The sequence below is a fragment of the Eleutherodactylus coqui genome, chromosome 10 (genome assembly GCF_035609145.1).
Source record: "Eleutherodactylus coqui strain aEleCoq1 chromosome 10, aEleCoq1.hap1, whole genome shotgun sequence".
Classification (NCBI taxonomy): Eukaryota; Metazoa; Chordata; class Amphibia; order Anura; family Eleutherodactylidae; genus Eleutherodactylus; species Eleutherodactylus coqui.
In genome coordinates this window covers 1,861,640-1,885,018 of record NC_089846.1, presented here as the reverse complement: position 1 = coordinate 1,885,018, position 23,379 = coordinate 1,861,640, and the positions used below count along the sequence as shown (strand labels likewise).

General features: G+C 52.9%; 1 protein-coding gene across 6 annotated transcripts in view; it reads right to left on the bottom strand.

Moving 5' to 3' along the window:
• Nucleotides 1-17,563, bottom strand: part of LOC136579890 (methyl-CpG-binding domain protein 1-like) — an 83,229-nt gene extending 65,666 nt beyond the window's left edge. Inside the window, exons 1-12 of one of the 6 annotated variants that reach the window (XM_066579970.1) lie at nt 17,498-17,563; nt 13,445-13,569; nt 12,721-12,832; nt 11,727-11,872; nt 10,903-10,988; nt 9,164-9,204; nt 8,044-8,187; nt 6,038-6,172; nt 5,396-5,449; nt 4,850-4,984; nt 1,992-2,036; nt 1,552-1,716 (exon numbers count right to left, since the gene is read on the bottom strand). In XM_066579970.1, the coding sequence (XP_066436067.1) occupies nt 1,552-1,716; nt 1,992-2,036; nt 4,850-4,984; nt 5,396-5,449; nt 6,038-6,172; nt 8,044-8,187; nt 9,164-9,204; nt 10,903-10,988; nt 11,727-11,872; nt 12,721-12,832; nt 13,445-13,554 (1,173 nt within the window). In that variant the 5' untranslated portion in view covers nt 13,555-13,569; nt 17,498-17,563. Of the gene's footprint in view, nt 1-1,551; nt 1,717-1,991; nt 2,037-4,849; nt 4,985-5,395; nt 5,450-6,037; nt 6,173-8,043; nt 8,188-9,163; nt 9,205-10,902; nt 10,989-11,726; nt 11,873-12,720; nt 12,833-13,444; nt 13,570-17,421 lie in introns of all 6 variants that reach the window. The other 5 variants (XM_066579969.1, XM_066579971.1, XM_066579972.1 and 2 more) reach the window with 5 other exon arrangements.
• Nucleotides 17,564-23,379: the final 5,816 nt, after the last annotated feature.

Genomic DNA, 23,379 nt, shown 5'->3' with positions numbered 1-23,379 from the left:
CACGGCAAGATGAACTACAGGACGTCCCACTAAACACAAGGGGGAGCACAACCTTACCCACGGCAAGATAAACCACAGGACGTCCCACTAAACACAAGGGGGAGCACAACCTTACCCACAGCAAGATAAACCGCAGGACGTCCCGCTAAACACAAGGGGGAGCACAACCTTACCCACAGCAAGATAAACCACAGGACGTCCCACTAAACACAAGGGGGAGCACAACCTTACCCACGGCAAGATAAACCACAGGACGTCCTGCTAAACACAAGGGGGAGCACAACCTTACTGATGGCAAGATAAACTGCAGGACGTCCCGCTAAACACAAGGGGGAGCACAACCTTACTGATGGCAAAATTAACTACAGGACGTCCCACTGAACACAAGGGGGAGCACAGCCGTACCCAAGGCAAGATAAACTACAGGACGTCCGGCTAAACACAAGGGGGAGCACAACCATACCCACGGCAAGATAAACCACAGGACGTCCCACTAAACACAAGGGGGAGCACAACCTTACCCAAGGCAAGATGAACTACAGGACGTCCCACTAAACACAAGGGGGAGCACAACCTTACCCATGGCAAGATAAACCAAAGGACGTCCTGCTAAACACAAGGGGGAGCACAACCTTACCAACGGCAAGATAAACCGCAGGACGTCCCGCTAAACACAAGGGGGAGCACAACCATACCCAAGGCAAGATAAACCGCAGGACGTCCCGCTAAACACAAGGGGGAGCACATCCGTACTCATGGCAAGATAAACCACAGGACGTCCCGCTCAACACAAGGGGGAGCACAACCATACCCACGGCAAGATAAACCGCAGGACGTCCCGCTAAACACAAGGGGGAGCACAACCTTACCCACGGCAAGATAAGCCGCAGGACGTCCCGCTAAACACAAGGGGGAGCACAACCTTACCCACGGCAAGATAAACCACAGGACGTCCCGCTCAACACAAGGGGGAGCACAACCTTACCCACGGCAAGATGAACTACAGGACGTCCCGCTAAACACAAGGGGGAGCACAACCTTACTGATGGCAATATGAAAACTTTATGGTGCCAGAAAACCTGTATCTATTTTTTAATTAGTACTGCAACACTACCGACTTTATGAATCTGGTCTCGTTGCCGTTGTACCAACCCGCAGAATAAAAGGAAGCGTGTCGTTTTTACTGCATTGTGTTTGCCATAGAAATAAGACCAAAGATGGCAGAATTGCACCTTTTTTCCCCATTTCATTCCACTTGGGACTTTTTAAAAGTTTTTCAGAACATTAAATAAAAGCACTGAAAAATACAAGCAGCCCTTCGACAGCGACGGATAAAGCTTTTATTTTTGAAAGTGGGAAGAACTGTGGAAAAGAAAAAAAAAAAGGGCCGCACTCTGAAGGGGTAAACAGAAGTTGCTTATTGTGCTGCAGAGAATGACAGCAGCGTTACCGCTGTCATATGGTGGTCAGCGCCGCCTGTCGGCAGGCTGCCATACACAGCAGTCATTCTTCACTGGTCCCCAGAGACCCCCCATGCAGACATTAACCCACCACGGCGAAGCGCAGGCACTGCCTCCAGCGACACTTCTGCCGCTTTAGATTACGGCCACCGAATTTGGGTTTGTCTTGGCAGAAGTCGCATTCACCGCAGTCCACGCTCCTGAGGCAAGCATCGCACTCTCCACATTTCCGATTCTTGCGGCGGCCTGCAAACTGCTGGAACACAGGGGAGAGGGGGGGGACAAGAAGAAACGATCAGGAGCTCGCCGTCCGCCAAAAGAAAGGCTGCGGCAGATGAATACGGGCGTACAGGGGGTCCCCAAGCTGAACATGCAGAAGAGCGAGAGAGGAGACCCCGTGATGAGAGGAAGTGGGAGGAGAGGAAACTTACTACAGGGAGGGGAGGTCGTGCATGGGAGGACATGAGAGATGGAGCGGCTGCAGACAGCACTCTCGCCCCGCATCGCCCCCCATCACCCCCTATCACCCACCTGTCCTTTCAGCCCAATTCTCGACTTTACTTTTATTTTCTTTTTCTGGAAATACAAAAAACCCCAGAAATCATTAGCAGCACTGGAGGCCCCCCGAGCAGCCAATTAGGTCCCTGCCTTCCCTTGTCTCATGCCCCTACAGGTGAGATGAAGTACTGCATGGCTCCTCCAGAACTGAAGCCTACATTCTCGTAATTAAGCTGGCTGTCCGCGGGCGTAGCGATATGCCGCCGCAGGGAAGCACTGATTGTCCGCTGCTGCACACTGGGCTGCACTCTCCATAGTTATCCTATGCGGATTATCGCCGCGGGTAATGCAGTGACATATCGCCCGTGGACAGGAGGCTGTATAGGGGCATTCCAGGCAAGAACCCTCCTCTGATGTGGATATGCTATAATGGGGCGTATGGAAGGGGGCCCAGGACATAAATGTACATCCTGGCTGGGAATGGGTTCCTGCAAAGGACAGCCGGGCTTCTACTGCAACAATACTCTCACTTATCATGGCATGTAAAGGGTTCACTGAGAGAGGGAGCCCCCTGTGACGTCATCTTCCCTCTGCCGCATATTCGTAAAGGGCAGATGACGTCACAGCAACAGAAACCAGAGAATTGCGTCCAAGTCTGCCATGGCCTGTGATCGCTATAAGAAGCGATAATGCATTGCAGTACCTTAGTACTGCAATGTATTATCAGTGTGATTGTAGCACCAGAAGTTTCAGGTCCCTTACAGGGACAGAGTGGGGAAAAAAGTAAGAAAAATTAAACTACTTTTGCCACTTTCCAAGTGGTTTTAAAAAAACTGAACAGAAGCACCCTGGCATCATCGTCACATCCACAGCGACCCAACAGGTAGATGGAACCTTTTACCTGCATACAAACGCCACAGCAAGCAGAAGCAGGGAGACAAAATGCTTCTTCGGTTTGCTTCGCCTCCCAAAAAAATGCAATAAAAGTGATCAAAAAAAGCCATATGAACCCAAAAAGGTACCAGTGACAGCTACACCTCGCCACGCAACCAACAAGCCCTGGCACGGCCGCTGCAGCAGGAAACTAGTGAAGTCATGGCTTTGGAAAGGTGGAAATGAAAATCTCCTGAAAATTGTGTTTAGGAGCAGAACAGGGCGCGTCACTAAGGGGTTAAAGACAGGTCTGGAAATGTACACCAAGTCCTGAATCACATGACCGCCCGGACACACGTGGAGGTCCGACCCTCATCCGTGAAGACAGCCAAGAAGGGGATGTGCAGCGACTGATCAGCCCCATAGAGTGTGTCTGGGTGCCGCCCCATAGTACCCCCTGAAGGACAACGCTCCGCGTGCCGCCCCATAGTACCCCCTGAAGGACAACGCTCTGCGTGCCGCCCCATGGTACCCCCTGAAGGACAACGCTCCGCGTGCCGCCCCATAGTACCCCCTGAAGGACAACGCTCCGCGTGTCGCCCCATAGTACCCCCTGAAGGACAACGCTCTGCGTGCCGCCCCATAGTACCACCTAAAGGACAACGCTCTGTGGGTCGCCCCATGGTACCCCCTGAAGGACAACGCTCTGTGGGTCGCCCCATAGTACCCCCTGAAGGACAACGCTCTGCATGCCGCCCCATAGTACCCCCTGAAGGACAACGCTCTGCGGGTCGCCCCATAGTACCCCCTGAAGGACAACGCTCTGCGTGCTGCCCCATAGTACCCCCTGAAGGACAACGCTCTGCGGGTCGCCTCATAGTACCCCCTGAAGGACAACGCTCTGCGTGCTGCCCCATAGTACCCCCTGAAGGACAACGCTCTGTGGGTCGCCCTATAGTACCCCCTAAAGGACAACGCTCTGCGTGCCGCCCCATAGTGCCCCCTGAAGGACAACGCTCTGCGTGCCGCCCCATAGTGCCCCCTGAAGGACAACGCTCTGCGTGCCGCCCCATAGTACCCCCTGAAGGACAACGCTCTGCGGGTCACAACAATCACAAGAACTAAACTATTGCACATTTTCCCCTTCTTTCTTCGCATCGCCGCCTCCCGTAACGTCTTCCTTCCCCCGCGGCGCTCTGAGGCTGCAGGTCTTGTTGCGTGACGAGCTGTAGCTTATATTGTACCATTTTGGGTTCACATGGGCTTGTTTGATCACTTTTATTGTTATTAGCATTTGGTCTGATTTTTTTATAGTGTTTGCAGTGGAGGATAAAAACTTTGTTCAATTTATGGTAGGGCTGTGCCAGGGGTGCCAACGCCACACGGGTACCGTTAAACTAAAAGCTCAAGTGCACAAAACTTCCACATGAATATTATATGCACATTTATGTCCCTGCGATGCGGTGAGCACACTGATAATACACTGCAGTACTTATCTCTAATAGCAGCGACCACAGGCCATGGCAGTCCTGGACCCCAGTGTCTGGCATCCAATCGCTATAGCAACCCATCAGCCTTCCAGAATTACATGCCCTCTGTGTACCCTTTAGATGCTGCGGTCAGCATGTAAGGGGTTAATAGTGGGGATTGGTGCTGCTGCTGCGGATGGCGTGGCCTCAGAAGCCGAGCTGTGCCATCCATAGGACATAAGCTTACATCCTTGGAATGGAAAGGGTTAAGGGGGTATTTCCATCCCACCAGTCCAGAGACTTCCGCCCCCACAGAGGAGGACACCCCTGCGCCTCCGCTCCATTCACTTCAATGGAACGCCCGAGATAGAGTTCAAGCAGCCGGCTATCTCCGGTGGCCCCACAAGTGCCGCCTGCACTGCCAGAACCTTGGGCTGCAGCAGGACTGACATCTGGGGATTGGTGGAGGTCCCTGCAGTTGGTCAGCCAGTTGTCCACCCTGGGATTACAGAGGGCGACCCCTGACCCTGCCGCATGGCTCCCCCTTACCTTATTGTGGCACCGCCGCCTCACGCACTTCCCTTTGATCTTCCTTCCTGGGTTCTGCTGTTTTCGGACACACAGAGAACAGACGCCGCAGTTGTCTAATGTGCAACAGCCAAGGCAGTGACCGCAGTTTCCTCCCTGCAGAATCAAATCATACAAGAGAGCATTAAAGGGGTTGTCCAGTCTGAACTGCTGATGGCGTATCCCAGATAAATCATCAATAGTAGATTGGTGGGGGTCTGCCGCCCATCAGTTGTTCTCTGGGCCGATGCACTTGTGCATGTAGCTGATTTTTGCAGGGAGCACACAGCTCTGTTCTCATTGCAGTGGCCAGGCTCGGTATTACACGTTCTGTTCCATTTATTTCACTGCGAACTTAGCCTGTAATACCAAGCCCGGCCACTGCAATGAGAACGGAGCTGTCTGCATTCACAAGTGCACCGGCGGGGATCCTGGGCGATAGACCTCCACTAATCTACCACTGATGACCAAGGCTAGGCCATCAATAGTTTGCAGCTCCTGTTCTCCGGCAGGTCATAGGACACATACCATGTTCAGCTTCTTGGTTAGCTTTTTGGACGCGGGCGCTTTGATCTTTTGTTTCTGCATGAAAAAGGAAAAGTTAAATGCAATGAAGGCAGAAGGAGAGGCAGAAACAGCGCCAGGGCCCTCTGCTGGCTGCGTCTGGTATTACAGGCCAGACCACTTTCACCAGTGATCCAACAACCCGCTGGCACAGGGCCGTCACCTCAGACTGTTCACATGGCAAGAAACCCCCTGCGTCACTGCACTTGTCCAGAGGAGGCGCTGCTCTCCGCTCGGGTGCTTTACTAGATACTCCTATCTCCATAAAACAACACTGGAGCATCTCTTCTTACAACACTGTTCCTCCTTCATTCCTCCTGGAAATGTAGGTATAAACTGACAACTTGGAACTATAATTCCTGTTCTGAATGGGGAGTCCCGACAGTCTGACCGTATTGGGGAACCCCATCAACAAGGGGAAGGTAATGCCCACATGTCAATTTAACCATAATTTCCTGGAGCAGCACAGGTTGGGGATATTTTACTAGCCCAGATTGCCAATGGGGGCCGAGGAGGGAGTGGCAGACCTGGGACTCCCCTAGAGGTGGATGGAAGTCCATCAGTGTCCCCGGTGACATGGGCTCCATGACGTTACTGCGCCCTCACCGTATTGTGGCACCATCGCTTCAGACACTTCTCGCTGATGCCCGGCTCCGGACTCTGCTGCCTGCGGAGACACACGGTGCAGGTACGGCAGTCCTCCTTCATGCAGCAGCCAGGACAGCGGCCGCAGACACCCCCCTGCGGACACAGAGCAGTCATTGTGGGGGATGGGGGCTAATAGTTCTGCCATTAACCCTACAAATGTGTCCTGCGCTACACTCTGCAGGAAAGCGTGCCCCATACACTTAGTGTCTCAATTCCCTTCACAATTTCCAATATCTCTGCTTGCTGTCACGGAATGGAAACATGAATGCACCTGGACAGGTAAGAGCCATCAGTCGGCAGTCTGTGCAGCCCTGCGGGGTTTAGAGGACAGCCAACGCCAACACACTGTAACCAGACGCCCAGCTGTGCCAGCAGGATGTGGCCATCAGGGTCTTCAGCAATCATTGAAAGCAAGCAGAGATGTTGAAAGTGGTGAGGAATTGGACACAAAGCATATTAGGGGCCGTTGGAGCCTGACCCACCGCACGTTTATAGCATATGGCATAAGGGGTAAAAGGGGCCTGCAGGATTAGGAAAACACGGCTGCTTTCTTTAACCCCTTCCCCCCCATTACTGTAAACCTATGTATTACGGATGGCACTGTTAACCCCTTACATGCCACAACCACCGCTCCCTCCGTGATGTCACCGGCCTTCGCCATGTAATGGCACTAGTCTGCCGTAGCCTAGGTTCACTCTGTATAGTGATAATGCATCACCACCACAGGGGTCGCAGGTTCAAGTCCCCTACAGGGCCAGAAGAAAAAACACTTGGAGAAAATAGTAAAGCCTTTCTTGGGCTCTTCTGCCCCGTCCAATACATTTCTGTAAGCTTCGTCTCCCAAAATAACACACTAAAATATCAAAAAAAGCCGTATACACCCCAAAATGGTACCAACTAAAACACAAGCCCTTGCGGAGCGCCGTCCGGGGAAAGCGAGATACGGAACTCTGAACACACAAAATAAATAATGGTGGTGTTGTCATAATCACACCGGCCCCATGAGTAAGGCCGGGCTCACCGACTGTGGGGGGACGCAGCGAGTACATCTGTACCCCTAGTAACGACCGCCCCAGCACGGAGCAGACCCCCGTCAGCCACCCCTCTCCAACCTTCCTGATGACCAGCAGGGGCGCCAGTTGATCTAACCCTGGAGAGGCGCTGGACGTGAAGACCCCTAGTAACTACTGCCCCCAGCACTGAGCAGACCCCCATCAGCTACCCCTCTCCAACCTTCCTGATGACCAGCAGGGGCGCCATGTTGATCTAACCCTGGAGAGGCGCTGGACGTGGAGCCCCCTAGTAACTACCGCCCCCAGCACTGAGCAGACCCCCATCAGCTACCCCTCTCCAACCTTCCTGATGACCAGCAGGGGCGCCATGTTGATCTAACCCTGGAGAGGCGCTGGACGTGGAGCCCCCTAGTAACTACCGCCCCCAGCACTGAGCAGACCCCCATCAGCTACCCCTCTCCAACCTTCCTGATGACCAGCAGGGGCGCCATGTTGATCTAAACCTGGAGAGGCGCTGGACGTGAAGACCCCTGGTAACTACCGCCCCAACACTGAGCAGACCCCCATCAACTACCCCTCTCCAACCTTCCTGACTACCAGCAGGGGCGCCATGTTGATCTAACCCTGGAGAGGCGCTGGACGTGGAGCCCCCTAGTAACTACCGCCCCCAGCACTGAGCAGACCCCCATCAGCTACCCCTCTCCAACCTTCCTGATGACCAGCAGGGGCGCCATGTTGATCTAACCCTGGAGAGGCGCTGGACGTGAAGACCCCTAGTAACTACCGCCCCCAGCACTGAGCAGACCCCCATCAGCTACCCCTCTCCAACCTTCCTGACTACCAGCAGGGGCGCCATGTTGATCTAACCCTGAAGAGGCGCTGGACGTGAAGACCCCTGGTAACTACCGCCCCCAGCACGGAGCAGACCCCCATCAGCTACCCCTCTCCAACCTTCCTGATGACCAGCAGGCAGCGTCTTCTCACGCACTTCCAGGAGCTTCCGAATTCTGCGTTCTGGGAGCGGAGGAGACACACGGAGCAGTGGCCGCAGTTCTCGGTGAGCCGGCAGGCGGTGCAGGTCCCGCAACCGCTGGTCTGTGGTGAGAGGAGAGCGGGTTACAGGATCCTCCAGGATGCATGATGGCGTCACACCGCTAGGCCCCAAAATGGCCAATGCACTAATGTTTAACCCCTCGTAGGAGTATTACCCAGTGTGCAGCAACCGTGAATATAAAGCGCTCGCCAGCGACACGTGTTCCTACAATGCGCCGTTGCTTACCGCTCGCTGCTGGCGCACTCCTACCTCCACATACAACGATTTGCTGGGGTCTCAGGAGCACGACCGCTCCCGGCCACCAACTACCGCATAGAAGGGCTTCCAGGTCCATACAAGTCCGCAGTGGAGGTGGTCCGTTGCCCTGGCAACGAGCAGTAAACAACCGCAATGAACATTACTGCTTTTCAAGAAAAAGAAGCGTTTTAGTAACACGTGTAATCGGTGAGCGCTGTACTCACACCGGAGCGCGGTTCCCGAGATGGAAGACCCCATTAATGTACGTGACTGCAGGCAGCGGCCGCTTCAGACGGCTGTGATGTTACATGCAGGACAGGTTAAGGGCTCATGGCCACGGACGGATTAATGCCGCGCTCCCCGCGGCGGACAATGCGGCCATTAGGTTCTATTGAACCCGATACCCCAGTCCTCACAGGCCGGATTCTGCTGCCTGTTCCATTTTACCGCATTTTTCCACTATAGTGATAGAGTATTAATGGAGACCGCAGAAAACGCCGTAAAAAGAACGTTTTTCCACGATCACCGGCGGGGACTTTTTTGTTTAACCCCATGGTGTATCCCGCTCCGCCTCTGGGTGTGAGCCCTAACAGTTCGGACTTTTACGTACACGACGACACCAAATATGTGGGGTGACCTTTAGTTATTAGGTTAAAGGGCAGCAGTAGAGACCGCAGACCGCCCGACATAAAACAATCCACCGAAAGATCTGCAGGGCGGGAGAAAACAGGACCTGTCCAGTGTTCCTGGGGGTCCGCACCGGGCGCACGGAGGACTCACCTTTAACAGCTTCTGTTGCTTGTTGAAGGCGCGTCTGGAAGCTGCGAAGAAAGAAAACGTAACTGCGGCAGGCTGGCAGAGAACCACCAGCGGGTACACGGGCGCCATAAACAGTGACGGGCGAGTCGTCACATCCAGGGGGCTCGAGGACCAGACTCAGGGGCTCCGAGTGGGGGCCCCCGCGGGGGTGGATACTTCTGCACATTACTGCTAAAATAAAAAAGCAGCAACCTCTCACATAGCTTTGATGAAGAATGAACTCCGCTCCGGCCCCTGCAGGCGACGCTCCGCATCCAGGGCCGTCTAACAGCAACCAATCACTGCGCAGCTTTCATTTCTGAAATTGCGCTGGAAAAATTATAGCTGTGCTGTGATTGGTTGCTAAGGGTAACAAGGAGCGCCTCACTGTTAGATGGTGCGTCTCCATGGTTACAGAGCAGCCCGGTCACTACCAGGAGCGAGCGCCATCAACATCAGATTGCGGCTCCTTCAACTCAGTCTACACGAGTGTGGGGCGGTAGTGGGGGTTGGGTGGCCCTCCCGGCTGTCCATGACCAGGAGGGGGGGGGGGTATAATTTTACTTATTGCACACGGTATTGATGATGATTATACTACGTGATGTAATAAGTTTATGGAATGACAGCGCTGCAGCCCCGGGGGATTGACCCCTCCGCAGCTGGCGGATCAGCGCTGCAGCCCCGGGGATTGACCCCTCCGCAGCTGGCGGATCAGCGCTGCAGCCCCGGGGATTGACCCCTCCGCAGCTGGCGGATCAGCGCTGCAGCCCCGGGGATTGACCCCTCCGCAGCTGGCGGATCAGCGCTGCAGCCCCGGGGATTGACCCCTCCGCAGCTGGCGGATCAGCGCCGCAGCCCCGGGGATTGACCCCCTCCGCAGCTGGCGGATCAGCGCTGCAGCCCCGGGGATTGACCCCCTCCGCAGCGGGCAGATCAGCGCTGCAGCCCCGGGGATTGACCCCTCCGCAGCTGGCGGATCAGCGCTGCAGCCCCGGGGATTGACCCCTCCGCAGCTGGCGGATCAGCGCTGCAGCCCTGGGGATTGACCCCTCCGCAGCTGGCGGATCAGCGCTGCAGCCCTGGGGATTGACCCCTCCGCAGCTGGCGGATCAGCGCTGCAGCCCCGGGGATTGACCCCTCCGCAGCTGGCGGATCAGCGCTGCTCCCAGCGACCAGAGGGGTTCGTGTAGTTCAGCTGATTGTTTTCATGCAGGCAGTGATGTTGCTGCGGGGGTCTCCAGTAACCAGACCCTTTAAAATTGATGTTTAGCAGAATTTTCACATATTTTTACTGCAGAAGATCAGCACCACAATCTGCATCCAACTCTGCATTCCGCCGGCTGCGGAGGATCACGCGGATCCGCAGCAGATTTCACTCCTATATTTGAAATTAGCTGCGGATCGGTGTCAAATTCTGCAAGTTTAACCTTCCCCGGCCTGCGCTGTGATTGGGTGTCACTAATGACATCTTCAAGACCTGAACCAATCATGTCTTGATAACGGCCCTCAAACCGCAGACTGTCAACCAGATCCTGTTGGATGTGTTATCTGCTGCCGGCGCCATCGCCCACTAAGCACAAGAGCAGCGATGTAGGTCAGTGTGCGCGGTCAGGAAGGGGTTAAGCTTTTCTCGCACAGCTGCCCCTCTCTCACAGTTGGGGGGTACGGCTGCGTGACGTCGCGGCTCACAGGCCTCCACAACCATAGCCACAAGTACTAACCTCTGCAGTCCGCGCAGAACCACACCGCCTGCTTCGATTTACCAAACTCCACTCCAGTAAACCAAGCGCCACAGCCGGAGCAGCACCTGCAAGAGAAGGGGGCGCCGTCAGCTGGCAGCCACAGGGCCGCGCCACTTCTATACGTGCTACCGTTACCGACTCTCCTCCTTCTTGCCTCCATACGACCAGGAAGATCAGGCACGGTGTGTGCTGCAGGATGCACTAATATGAACCCCATTCTTTTTTTGGGGGGGAGGGGGGGGAGGGGGAGGTTTCACATGTCAGCCATTTTTTTCCCGAAATCGCATCACGGTGCAGGAGAAAAAAAAAAGCGTGGCCTGTCCCTGATGGTACATCACACGGGCACAAGCGTGATATCGGGCCGGTTGTACAGGACAAAAGAAAGGCAGCTCCTTCCTCTAGAGGCAGTGTCTGGTAATGCAGGGAATGGGGCTGAGCTGCAATACCCCAAACAGCCAGTGCACAGGGATGGCGCTGTTCTTGGAAGGAAGCAGCTATGCAGTTGACTTGATGACCTTGTGCACGGCGCTGGTCTACCGGCAGCACCATCTCTACCAAGGAGGAGCTGACGACATTGCCGGTGTGTAGCCAAGGAGGGCGTCACAGTGAATAGTCCGCAGTACACCCTACGACCATAACCATGGGTGTGGCGAATGACCAAGTCAGTCACTACTGCCGTACGGGTATACACGGCGGGTGGCATCCACTATGGCAACCCCCAGGATAAAAGGGGTCAGAAAAACGTAAGGACGTCTACCGCCATAACCCTCCATGACATCACGGCACACGCCGCTCGCACTTACGCTATCTGCGACGACTCCTCGTCCTTTCCGTTCTGCAGGTCGGGGTCCGGCTCCACAGGAGGAGGCGGTGGCTGCTTTTTCGGCTGAGCGTTGGTCGTGCCCTTTGAAGGCTTTGGAGTTCGGACGTACTTCCTAAGGGGCTTCCTCTGGGGGCAAAACACAGAAATGTTATATGAGGGCGTCACAGAGACACGGAAGGGGCAGAACTGAGGGCCCGCGGACCCCCGACGCTGCTGGATGTACACCTACGTCAGGGTTGGGGGTCCGATCCTGCTCCATACAAGGCAGATACCAGTTAGTCTCTGACAGCAGCATTTAAATGTCCCGCTCCGTGCTTGGGGGTCCCGAACGCGCCCCCCCAAACGCGACAAGATCGTGAGTGCTCATGTGACTATCATGGCAGCACAGAGTCTTGTGAGGGCCGCCATGTACTTCTGCTGATGGCCGGTAATCAAACATTCACGAGTTCAAGTCCCCTTCTGGACCGAGAAAGTAAAAAAAGGAAAAACTAAGTAAAAAATACCAAATATGATAAAAATGGAAGAAACCTTACTTCACAAGACAGAAAACCTGAGACCCCCCCCCCCAACCGTCTGATCAGAGGAAGGCATTCACCTCGCGGCCACAGCAGCGGAGCTGCACCTCTGAGGCCGCGTTACCACAATAAAAGGCTGTATGAACCCCAAAGTGGTGCCAAAGACCGCCGGACGTCCCGCAAACATACCAGCGCTCGCACCGCGACGGCGGCAGAAGAGAAACGTGCAAGATATTGGGTTGGTTAAAAGTCATGCGACCCGCAGAATAACGTAACGGGGCGGCCTTACCGCAGACACGCGGCCCCAAAGATGGCCGGACTCCACTGTCACTTCACTTGGAGGTTCTAAGAGTCTTCAGGCCATTATAAGGTGCGGAGAACACAAGGTGGGCGTCACTAAGGGGTTAATGAGGACAGGAAACGCCGCGGGGGTGACACGGGGGTCCCGGCACTGCCTACCTTCTCTGCTGGTAACACCGTCCCGCTCTTGAAGTCGAACCACGAGAGGTCCACGGACTCCCCCAGGAACTTGGCCAGCTCATTCCTGCTCCGGAAGCGCTGTCCGCAGGGGCTGCCGAGGAAAAAGAGCCAACCCGGTCACACAGCTGTCTACAGCCCTGACTGGCACATCCGCCGTGTCGTGGGGTGGCTCATAAGGGGGCCATGATGACGGCCATATTGGATGCCACTCAGCTTTCCCAGGAACTGAGACATTTAAGAAACGGCCTCCATCTCTCCCACAGGGCCATGAAAGATGCATTTGTAAGACCAATATGGCCGTCACTACGGCGCACACAGCGGTTATGTCACCCAGCTTTCCCGAACCCAGGTATAACAGCCACTATCTCATTCAGGAGCCCAAGAAAGCTGGGTGTAAGCCCTGTGATGGCGGCCGCATTGTCCGGCTAGTCTCATCACCCAACCTGGATCTTCCCCTTATGACAGCCATTCAGGAGACCAAGAAAGCTGGGTCAAATGGGCTCTGGGTGCCAGAGCCCTGGACAAGCCCTACCAGCAGCCATATTGCCGGATCCTGGGAAGTTGGGCTGACCGTCTGTCAGCAGGCGGCATGAAGAACGCTAGTCAAGCCAGTTAACAACATGGCGCCATTACAAGCGGTCACCCAGCTTTCTTGGCCTCCTGAACGGCAAAGCTGAGAAAGCCTTCTGCTGCCCCCCCGTACCTCTGATAGTAGGTGTCCGACTGTCCAGAAGACGCTCCGGATTTGCGCACGGCCGTCCGCCTCTTCCAGCTGGGGCCCAGGATGGGCCAGTCCTGCCAGCCCTCGGACATGGTGGAGGGAGCCGCCTGAGACAATGAGAGGAGATGATCAATGAGCCGCCGACACACATGGATGCTCCCCGCCGGCCGCCGCCTCTGACTCACTACATTCCTGCTGCCGCTGCCCGTGGGAGGAAGCCCAGCAGACAGGAACACCCTGCAATGCGCCGGCTGCAGCTCGGCATGCTGGGAGTTGTAGTCTCACACGTCACATTACTACACCGTGCCAAATCCGTATCCTACGCCCGCTATACACACGGGTCACTGAGATGTCCAATATACCGCCACTACAGTCCCCTCCGGCAGATGGCAGCCATGCTGCTGAACCCCTGCAGGGAGAAGCGGCCCACCTAGGGGCAGACCCACAGAACAAGAGCCAGATCTGCCGGTCAGGAGCCTGGAAGAGCTGGGTGACAACGTACATGGGTGCAAATCACTTTACATATGAAGATTTAATCACAGAACGCACGCCAGCAAAGTCACCAAACAGTAGACAAGCAGAGCTGCAGTGTAAAGCATGGGGGACAGCAGTCGCTTCACATGGAGGCACGAGTTACAGAAAGAGAATAGGCAAACGTAAAAACAAGGATCTGCCATAAACATGGCCGCTGAGCTGGAAGGGGGAGCGGCACGTCAGAGAGGAGGGGGCGGCAGTGTGCGTATACACGGGGCAGTATATACACGGGGCAGTATATACAGGGAGGGGGCGGCAGTGTGCGTATACACGGGGCAGTATATACAGGGAGGGGGCCGCAGTGTGCGTATACACGGGGCAGTATATACAGGGAGGGGGCGGCAGTGTGCGTATACACGGGGCAGTATATACACGGGGCAGTATATACAGGGAGGGGGCGGCAGTGTGCGTATACACGGGGCAGTATATACACGGGGCAGTATATACACGGAGGGGGCGGCAGTGTGCGTATACACGGGGCGGTATATACAGGGAGGGGGGGGCAGTGTGCGTATACACGGGGCAGTATATACACGGAGGGGACGGCAGTGTGCGTGTACACGGGGCGGTATATACAGGGAGGAGGCGGCAATGTGCGTATACACGGGGCGGTATATACAGGGAGGAGGCTGCAGTGTGCGTATACACGGGGCAGTATATACAGGGAGGAGGCTGCAGTGTGCGTATACACGGGGCAGTATATACACGGAGGGGGCGGCAGTGTGCGTATACACGGGGCAGTATATACACGGAGGGGGCGGCAGTGTGCGTATACACGGGGCAGTATATACACGGAGGGGGCGGCAGTGTGCGTATACACGGGGCGGTGTATACACGGGGCGGTATATACACGGAGGGGGCGGCAGTGTGCGTATACACGGGGCAGTATATACACGGAGGGGGCGGCAGTGTGCGTATACATGGGGCGGTGTATACACGGGGCGGTATATACACGGAGGGGGCGGCAGTGTGCGTATACACGGGGCGGTATATACACGGAGGGGGCGGCAGTGTGCGTATACACGGGGCGGTATATACACGGAGGGGGCGGCAGTGTGTGTATACACGGGGCGGTATATACACGGAGGGGGCGGCAGTGTGCGTATACACGGGGCGGTATATACACGGAGGGGGCGGCATGTGTTATCCAGAAAACTGTAATAGAGAGACGGACGGTGAGACACTACAACTCCCAGCAGACTCCCGGGGCCACAATGTGAATTCCGCTGAGGTGCAGCGATCGTCTGACGGTGGATAAGAAGGACTTCAATAGCAGAAGACGATAGTAGTAGGAGAAATGCTGGGAGTAGTAGTTATAGTGATGGGGGAGGAGGCAGCACCAAAAGGGCCCCCGGGGACCAACACATGACTGGACACCAAAACCTCCAACACCGGGCCCACCTAGGACACTGGGAGAGGGCGGACCCCCGGGGCCCACCTAGGACACTGGGAGAGGGCGGACCCCCGGGGCCCACCTAGGACACTGGGAGAGGGCGGACCCCCGGGGCCCACCTAGGACACTGGGGGAGGGCGGACCCCCGCGGCCCACCTAGGACACTGGGGGAGGGCGGACCCCCGGGGCCCACCTAGGACACTGGGAGAGGGCGGACCCCCGGGGCCCACCTAGGACACTGGGGGAGGGCGGACCCCCGCGGCCCACCTAGGACACTGGGGGAGGGCGGACCCCCGCGGCCCACCTAGGACACTGGGGGAGGGCGGACCCCCGCGGCCCACCTAGGACACTGGGGGAGGGCGGACCCCCGCGGCCCACCTAGGACACTGGGGGAGGGCGGACCCCCGCGGCCCACTTAGGACAGGAGGGGAGGGACGCGGGGGCGGCGTGCCACGGGGAGGGGAGGTACACCTGAGCAGAGGGACGCCGGACAGTATATAGTGGGGAGGGGAAGGCGGGGCACTGTATATAGCGGGGAGAGGGAGGCGGGGCACTGTATATAGCGGGGAGGGGGACTCGGGACAGTATATAGCGGGGAGGGGAAGGAGGGGCACTGTATATAGCGGGGAGGGGAAGGAGGGGCACTGTATATAGCGGGGAGGGGAAGGAGGGGCACTGTATATAGCGGGGAGGGGAAGGAGGGGCACTGTATATAGCGGGGAGGGGGACTCGGGACAGTATATAGCGGGGAGGGGGACTCGGGACAGTATATAGCGGGGAGGGGAAGGAGGGGCACTGTATATAGCGGGGAGGGGGACTCGGGACAGTATATAGCGGGGAGGGGGACTCGGGACAGTATATAGCGGAGAGGGGAAGGAGGGGCACTGTATATAGCGGGGAGGGGAAGGAGGGGCACTGTATATAGCGGGGAGAGGGAGGCGGGGCACTGTATATAGCGGGGAGGGGGACTCGGGACAGTATATAGCGGGGAGGGGAAGGAGGGGCACTGTATATAGCGGGGAGGGGAAGGAGGGGCACTGTATATAGCGGGGAGGGGAAGGAGGGGCACTGTATATAGCGGGGAGGGGAAGGAGGGGCACTGTATATAGCGGGGAGGGGGACTCGGGACAGTATATAGCGGGGAGGGGGACTCGGGACAGTATATAGCGGGGAGGGGAAGGAGGGGCACTGTATATAGCGGGGAGGGGGACTCGGGACAGTATATAGCGGGGAGGGGGACTCGGGACAGTATATAGCGGAGAGGGGAAGGAGGGGCACTGTATATAGCGGGGAGGGGGACTCGGGACAGTATATAGCGGGGAGGGGAAGGAGGGGCACTGTATATAGCAGGGAGGGGGACTCGGGACAGTATATAGCGGGGAGGGGGACTCGGGACAGTATATAGCGGGGAGGGGGACTCGGGACAGTATATAGCGGGGAGGGGGAGGAGGGACAGTATATAGCGGGGAGGGGAAGGAGGGGCACTGTATATAGCAGGGAGGGGGACTCGGGACAGTATATAGCGGGGAGGGGGACTCGGGACAGTATATAGCGGGGAGGGGGACTCGGGACAGTATATAGCGGGGAGGGGAAGGAGGGGCACTGTATATAGCGGGGAGGGGGACTCGGGACGGTATATAGCGGGGAGGGGAAGGAGGGGCACTGTATATAGCGGGGAGGGGAAGGAGGGGCACTGTATATAGCACGGAGGGGGACTCGGGACAGTATATAGCGGGGAGGGGGACTCGGGACAGTATATAGCGGCGAGGGGAAGGAGGGGCACTGTATATAGCACGGAGGGGGACTCGGGACAGTATATAGCGGGGAGGGGGACTCGGGACAGTATATAGCGGGGAGGGGGACTCGGGACAGTATATAGCGGGGAGGGGGACTCGGGACAGTATACAGTGGGGAGGGGGAGGAGGGGCACTGTATACTGGCGCTGGAAGGAGAGGTACACGTTATATGGAGTCACGTGACTCAGTGATTGGCAGCTCCGCGCACACCACTAACTGTCCCCGCCACCACTTACCGGCTCACACTGATCCTCAGGGCAAGAGACGAACCGCGGGCGGGAGCGCTGCAGGAACCGGAAGCACACTGCTTACCTCTTCCGGTCAAACGAGGTACAAGACGATCAAGGCGGCCATAATCCGCCACCAGGAAGCATCAGGAAGACGGGCTGGAACGCAAACGGCTCCCCGCCCACTGCCCTGACGTCACACGCAGGACACGCCCCCAACCTCCCCAGCATATAGAGTGTAAACAGGAAGAGGGAAGTGGAGGCCATATGCGCGGGCATATTATCAGTTTCTGCTACACCTCTGCCCTGACAACCAATGAGGTTGAAACAGCCAACCTAAACAACCAATCAGGTTGAAACAGCCAACCTAAACAACCAATTAGGTTGCTGGAATCTACCTCATCCTCTATGTGTATATACTGAGTAAAATCGACCTTCCCTCCATGTGTATATACTGAGGAGAATCTACCCCCCCCCCTCTGTGTGTATATACTGAGGAGAATCTACCTCACCCCTATGTGTGTATATGCTGAGGAGAATCTACCTCACCTCTATGTGTATATACTGAGGGGAATCTACCTCACCTCTATGTGTATATACTGAGGGGAATCTACCTCACCTCTGTGTGTATACAGAGGAGAATCTACCTCACCTCTATGTGTATATACAGAGGAGAATCTACCTCCCCTCTATGTGTATATACTGAGGAGAATCTACCTCACCTCTATGTGTATATACTGAGGAGAATCTACCTCACCTCTATGTGTATATACTGAGGAGAATCTACCTCACCTCTATGTGTAAATACTGAGGAGAATCTACCTCCCCTCTATGTGTATATACTGAGGAGAATCTACCTCACCTCTATGTGTATATACTGAGGAGAATCTACCTCACCTCCGTGTGTATATACTGAGGAGAATCTACCCCCCCTCTATGTGTATATACTGAGGAGAATCTACCTCACCTCTCTGTGTATACTGAGGAGAATCTACCTCACCTCTATGTGTATATACTGAGGAGAATCTACCGCACCTCTATGTGTATATACCGAGGAGAATCTACCTCACCTCTATGTGTAAATACTGAGGAGAATCTACCTCACCTCTATGTGTATATACTGAGGAGAATCTACCTCCCCTCTATGTGTATATACTGAGGAGAATATACCTCACCTCTGTGTGTATATACTGCGGAGAATCTACCTCACCTCTATGTGTATATACTGAGGAGAATCTACCTCACCCCTATGTGTGTATATACTGAGGAGAATCTACCTCACCTCTATGTGTATATACTGAGCAGAATCTACCTCACCTCTATGTGTATATACTGAGGAGAATCTACCTCCCTTCTATGTGTATATACTGAGGAGAATCTACCTCCCCTGTATGTGTATATACTGAGGAGAATCTACCTCACCTGTATGTGTATATACTGAGGAGAATCTACCTCCCCTCTATGTGTATATACTGAGGAGTATCTACCTTACCTTTATGTGTATATACTGAGGAGAATCTACCTCACCTCTACGTGTATATACTGAGGCGAATCTACCTCACCTCTATGTGTATATACTGAGAAGAATCTACCTCACCTCTATGTATATATACTGAGGAGAATCTACCTCACCTCTATGTGTATATACTGAGGAGAATCCACCTCCCCTCTATGTGTATATACTGAGGAGAATCTACCTCACCTCCATGTGTATATACTGAGGAGAATCTACCTTCCCTCTATGTGTATATACTGAGGAGAATCTACCTCACCTCTATGTGTATATACTGAGGAGAATCTACCTCACCCCTATGTGTGTATATACTGAGGAGAATCTACCTCACCTCTATGTGTATATACTGAGGAGAATCTACCCCCATCTATGTGTATATACTGAGGCGAATCTACCTCACCTCTATGTGTATATACTGAGGAGAATCTACCTCCCTTCTATGTGTATATACTGAGGAGAATCTACCTCCCCTGTATGTGTATATACTGAGGAGAATCTACCTCACCTGTATGTGTATATACTGAGGAGAATCTACCTCCCCTCTATGTGTATATACTGAGGAGTATCTACCTTACCTTTATGTGTATATACTGAGGAGAATCTACCTCACCTCTACGTGTATATACTGAGGCGAATCTACCTCACCTCTATGTGTATATACTGAGGAGAATCTACCTCACCGCTATGTGTATATACTGAGGAGAATCTACCTCACCTCCATGTGTATATATAGTGAGGAGAATCTACCTTCCCTCTATGTGTATATACTGGGGAGAATCTACCTCCCCTCTATGTGTATATACTGAGGAGAATCTACCTCCCCTCTATGTGTATATACTGAGGAGAATCTACCTCACCTCCATGTGTATATATAGTGAGGAGAATCTACCTTCCCTCTATGTGTATATTCTGAGGAGAATCTACCTCACCTCTATGTGTATATACTGAGGAGAATCTACCTCACCTCTATGTGTATATACTAAGGAAAATCTACCACACCTCTATGTGTAAATACTGAGGAGAATCTACCTCACCTCTATGTGTATATACTGAGGAGAATCTACCTCACCTCTGTGTGTATATACTGAGGAGAATCTACCTCACCTCTATGTGTATATACTGAGGAGAATCTACCTCACCTCTGTGTACATACTGAGGAGAATCTACCTCACCTCTATGTGTATATACTGAGGAGAATCTACATCCCCTCTATGTGTATATACTGAGGAGAATCTAACTCGTCTCTCTGTGTGTAAACTGAGGAGAATCCACCTCCCCTCTATGTGTATATACTGAGGAGAATCCACCTCCCCTCTATGTGTATATACTGAGGAGAATCTACCTCACCTCTATGTGTATATAATGAGGAGAATCTACCTCCCCTCTATGTGTATATACTGAGGAGAATCTACCTCCCCTCTATGTGTATATACTGAGGAGAATCTACCTCCCCTCTATGTGTATATACTGAGGAGAATCTACCTCCCCTCTATGTGTATATACTGAGGAGAATCTACCTCCCCTCTATGTGTATATTCTGAGGAGAATCTACCTCACCTCTGTGTGTATATACTAAGGAGAATCTACCTCACCTCTATGTGTAAATACTGAGGAGAATCTACCTCACCTCTATGTGTATATACTGAGGAGAATCTAACTCGTCTCTCTGTGTGTAAACTGAGGAGAATCCACCTCCCCTCTATGTGTATATACTGAGGAGAATCCACCACCCCTCTATGTGTATATACTGAGGAGAATCTACCTCACCTCTATGTGTATATAATGAGGAGAATATACCTCCCCTCTATGTGTATATACTGAGGAGAATCTACCTCACCTCTATGTGTATATACTGAGGAGAATCTACCTCACATCTGTGTATATACTGAGGAGAATCTACCTCACATCTATGTGTATATACTGAGGAGAATCTACCTCCCCTCTCTGTGTATAAACTGAGGAGAATCTACCTCCCTTCTATGTGTATATACTTAGGAGAATCTACCTCCCCTGTATGTGTATATACTGAGGAGAATCTACCTCCCCTCTATGTGTATATACTGAGGAGAATCTACCTCACCTCTATGTGTATATACTGAGGAGAATCTACCTTACCCCTGTGTGTATATACTAAGGAGAATCTACCTCACCTCTATGTGTAAATACTGAGGCGAATCTACCTCACCTCTATGTGTATATACTGAGGAGAATCTACCTCACCTCTACGTGTATATACTGAGGCGAATCTACCTCCCCTCTATGTGTATATACTGAGGAGAATCTACCTTACCTTTATGTGTATATACTGAGGAGAATCTACCTCACCTCTACGTGTATATACTGAGGCGAATCTTCCTCACCTCTATGTGTATATACTGAGGAGAATCTACCTCACCGCTATGTGTATAAACTGAGGAGAATCTACCTCACCTCCATGTGTATATATAGTGAGGAGAATCTACTTTCCCTCTATGTGTATATACTGAGGAGAATCTACCTCCCCTCTATGTGTATATACTGAGGAGAATCTACCTCCCCTCTATGTGTATATACTGAGGAGAATCTACCTCCCCTCTATGTGTATATTCTGAGGAGAATCTACCTCACCTCTGTGTGTATATACTAAGGAGAATCTACCTCACCTCTATGTGTAAATACTGAGGAGAATCTACCTCACCTCTATGTGTATATACTGAGGAGAATCTAACTCGTCTCTCTGTGTGTAAACTGAGGAGAATCTACCTCCCCTCTATGTGTATATACTGAGGAGAATCCACCTCCCCTCTGTGTATATACTGAGGAGAATCTACCTCACCTTTTTGTGTATATACTGAGGAAAATCTACCTCACCTCTATGTTTATATACTGAGGAGAATCTACCTCCCCTCTATGTGTATATACTAAGGAGAATCTACCTCCCCTCTATGTGTATATACTGAGAAGAATCTACCTCACCTCTATGTGTATATACTGAGGAGAATCTACCTCACCTCTATGTGTATATACTGAGGAGAATCTACCTCACATTTATGTGTATATACTAAGGAGAATCTACCTCACCTCCATGTGTATATACTGAGGAGAATCTACCTTCCCTCTATGTGTATATACTGAGGAGAATCTACCTCATCTCTGTTTGTGTATATACTGAGGAGAATCTAACTCACCTCTGTGTGTATATACTGAGGAGAATGTACCTCCCCTCTATGTGTATATACTGAGGAGAATCTACCTCCCCTCTATGTGTATATACTGAGGAGAATCTACCTCACCTCTATGTGTATATACTGAGGAGAATCTACCTCGCCTCTCTGTGTATATACTGAAGAGAATCTACCTCACCTCTGTGTGTATATACTGAGGAGAATCTACCTCACCTCTATGTGCATATACTGAGGAGAATCTACCTCACCTCTATGTGTAAATACTGAGGAGAACCTACCTCACCTCTGTGTGTATATACTGAGGAGAATCTACCTCACCGCTATGTGTATATACTGAGGAGAATCTACCCCCATCTATGTGTATATACTGAGAATATACCTCGTCTCTCTGTGTGTAAACTGAGGAGAATCTACCTCCCCTCTATGTGTATATACAGAGGAGAATCTACCTCCCCTCTATGTGTATATACTGAGGAGAATCTACCTCCCCTCTATGTGTATATACTGAGGAGTATCTACCTTACCTTTATGTGTATATACTGAGGAGAATCTACCTCACCTCTACGTGTATATACTGAGGCGAATCTACCTCACCTCTATGTGTATATACTGAGGAGAATCTACCTCACCTCTATGTGTATATACTGAGGAGAATCTACCTCACCCCTATGTGTGTATATACTGAGGAGAATCTACCTCACCTCTATGTGTATATACTGAGGAGAATCTACCCCATCTATGTGTATATACTGAGGAGAATCTACCTCACCTCTATGTGTATATACTGAGGAGAATCTACCTCCCTTCTATGTGTATATACTGAGGAGAATCTACCTCCCCTGTATGTGTATATACTGAGGAGAATCTACCTCACCTGTATGTGTATATACTGAGGAGAATCTACCTCCCCTCTATGTGTATATACTGAGGAGTATCTACCTTACCTTTATGTGTATATACTGAGGAGAATCTACCTCACCTCTACGTGTATATACTGAGGCGAATCTACCTCACCTCTATGTGTATATACTGAGGAGAATCTACCTCACCGCTATGTGTATATACTGAGGAGAATCTACCTCACCTCCATGTGTATATATAGTGAGGAGAATCTACCTTCCCTCTATGTGTATATACTGGGGAGAATCTACCTCCCCTCTATGTGTATATACTGAGGAGAATCTACCTCCCCTCTATGTGTATATACTGAGGAGAATCTACCTCACCTCCATGTGTATATATAGTGAGGAGAATCTACCTTCCCTCTATGTGTATATTCTGAGGAGAATC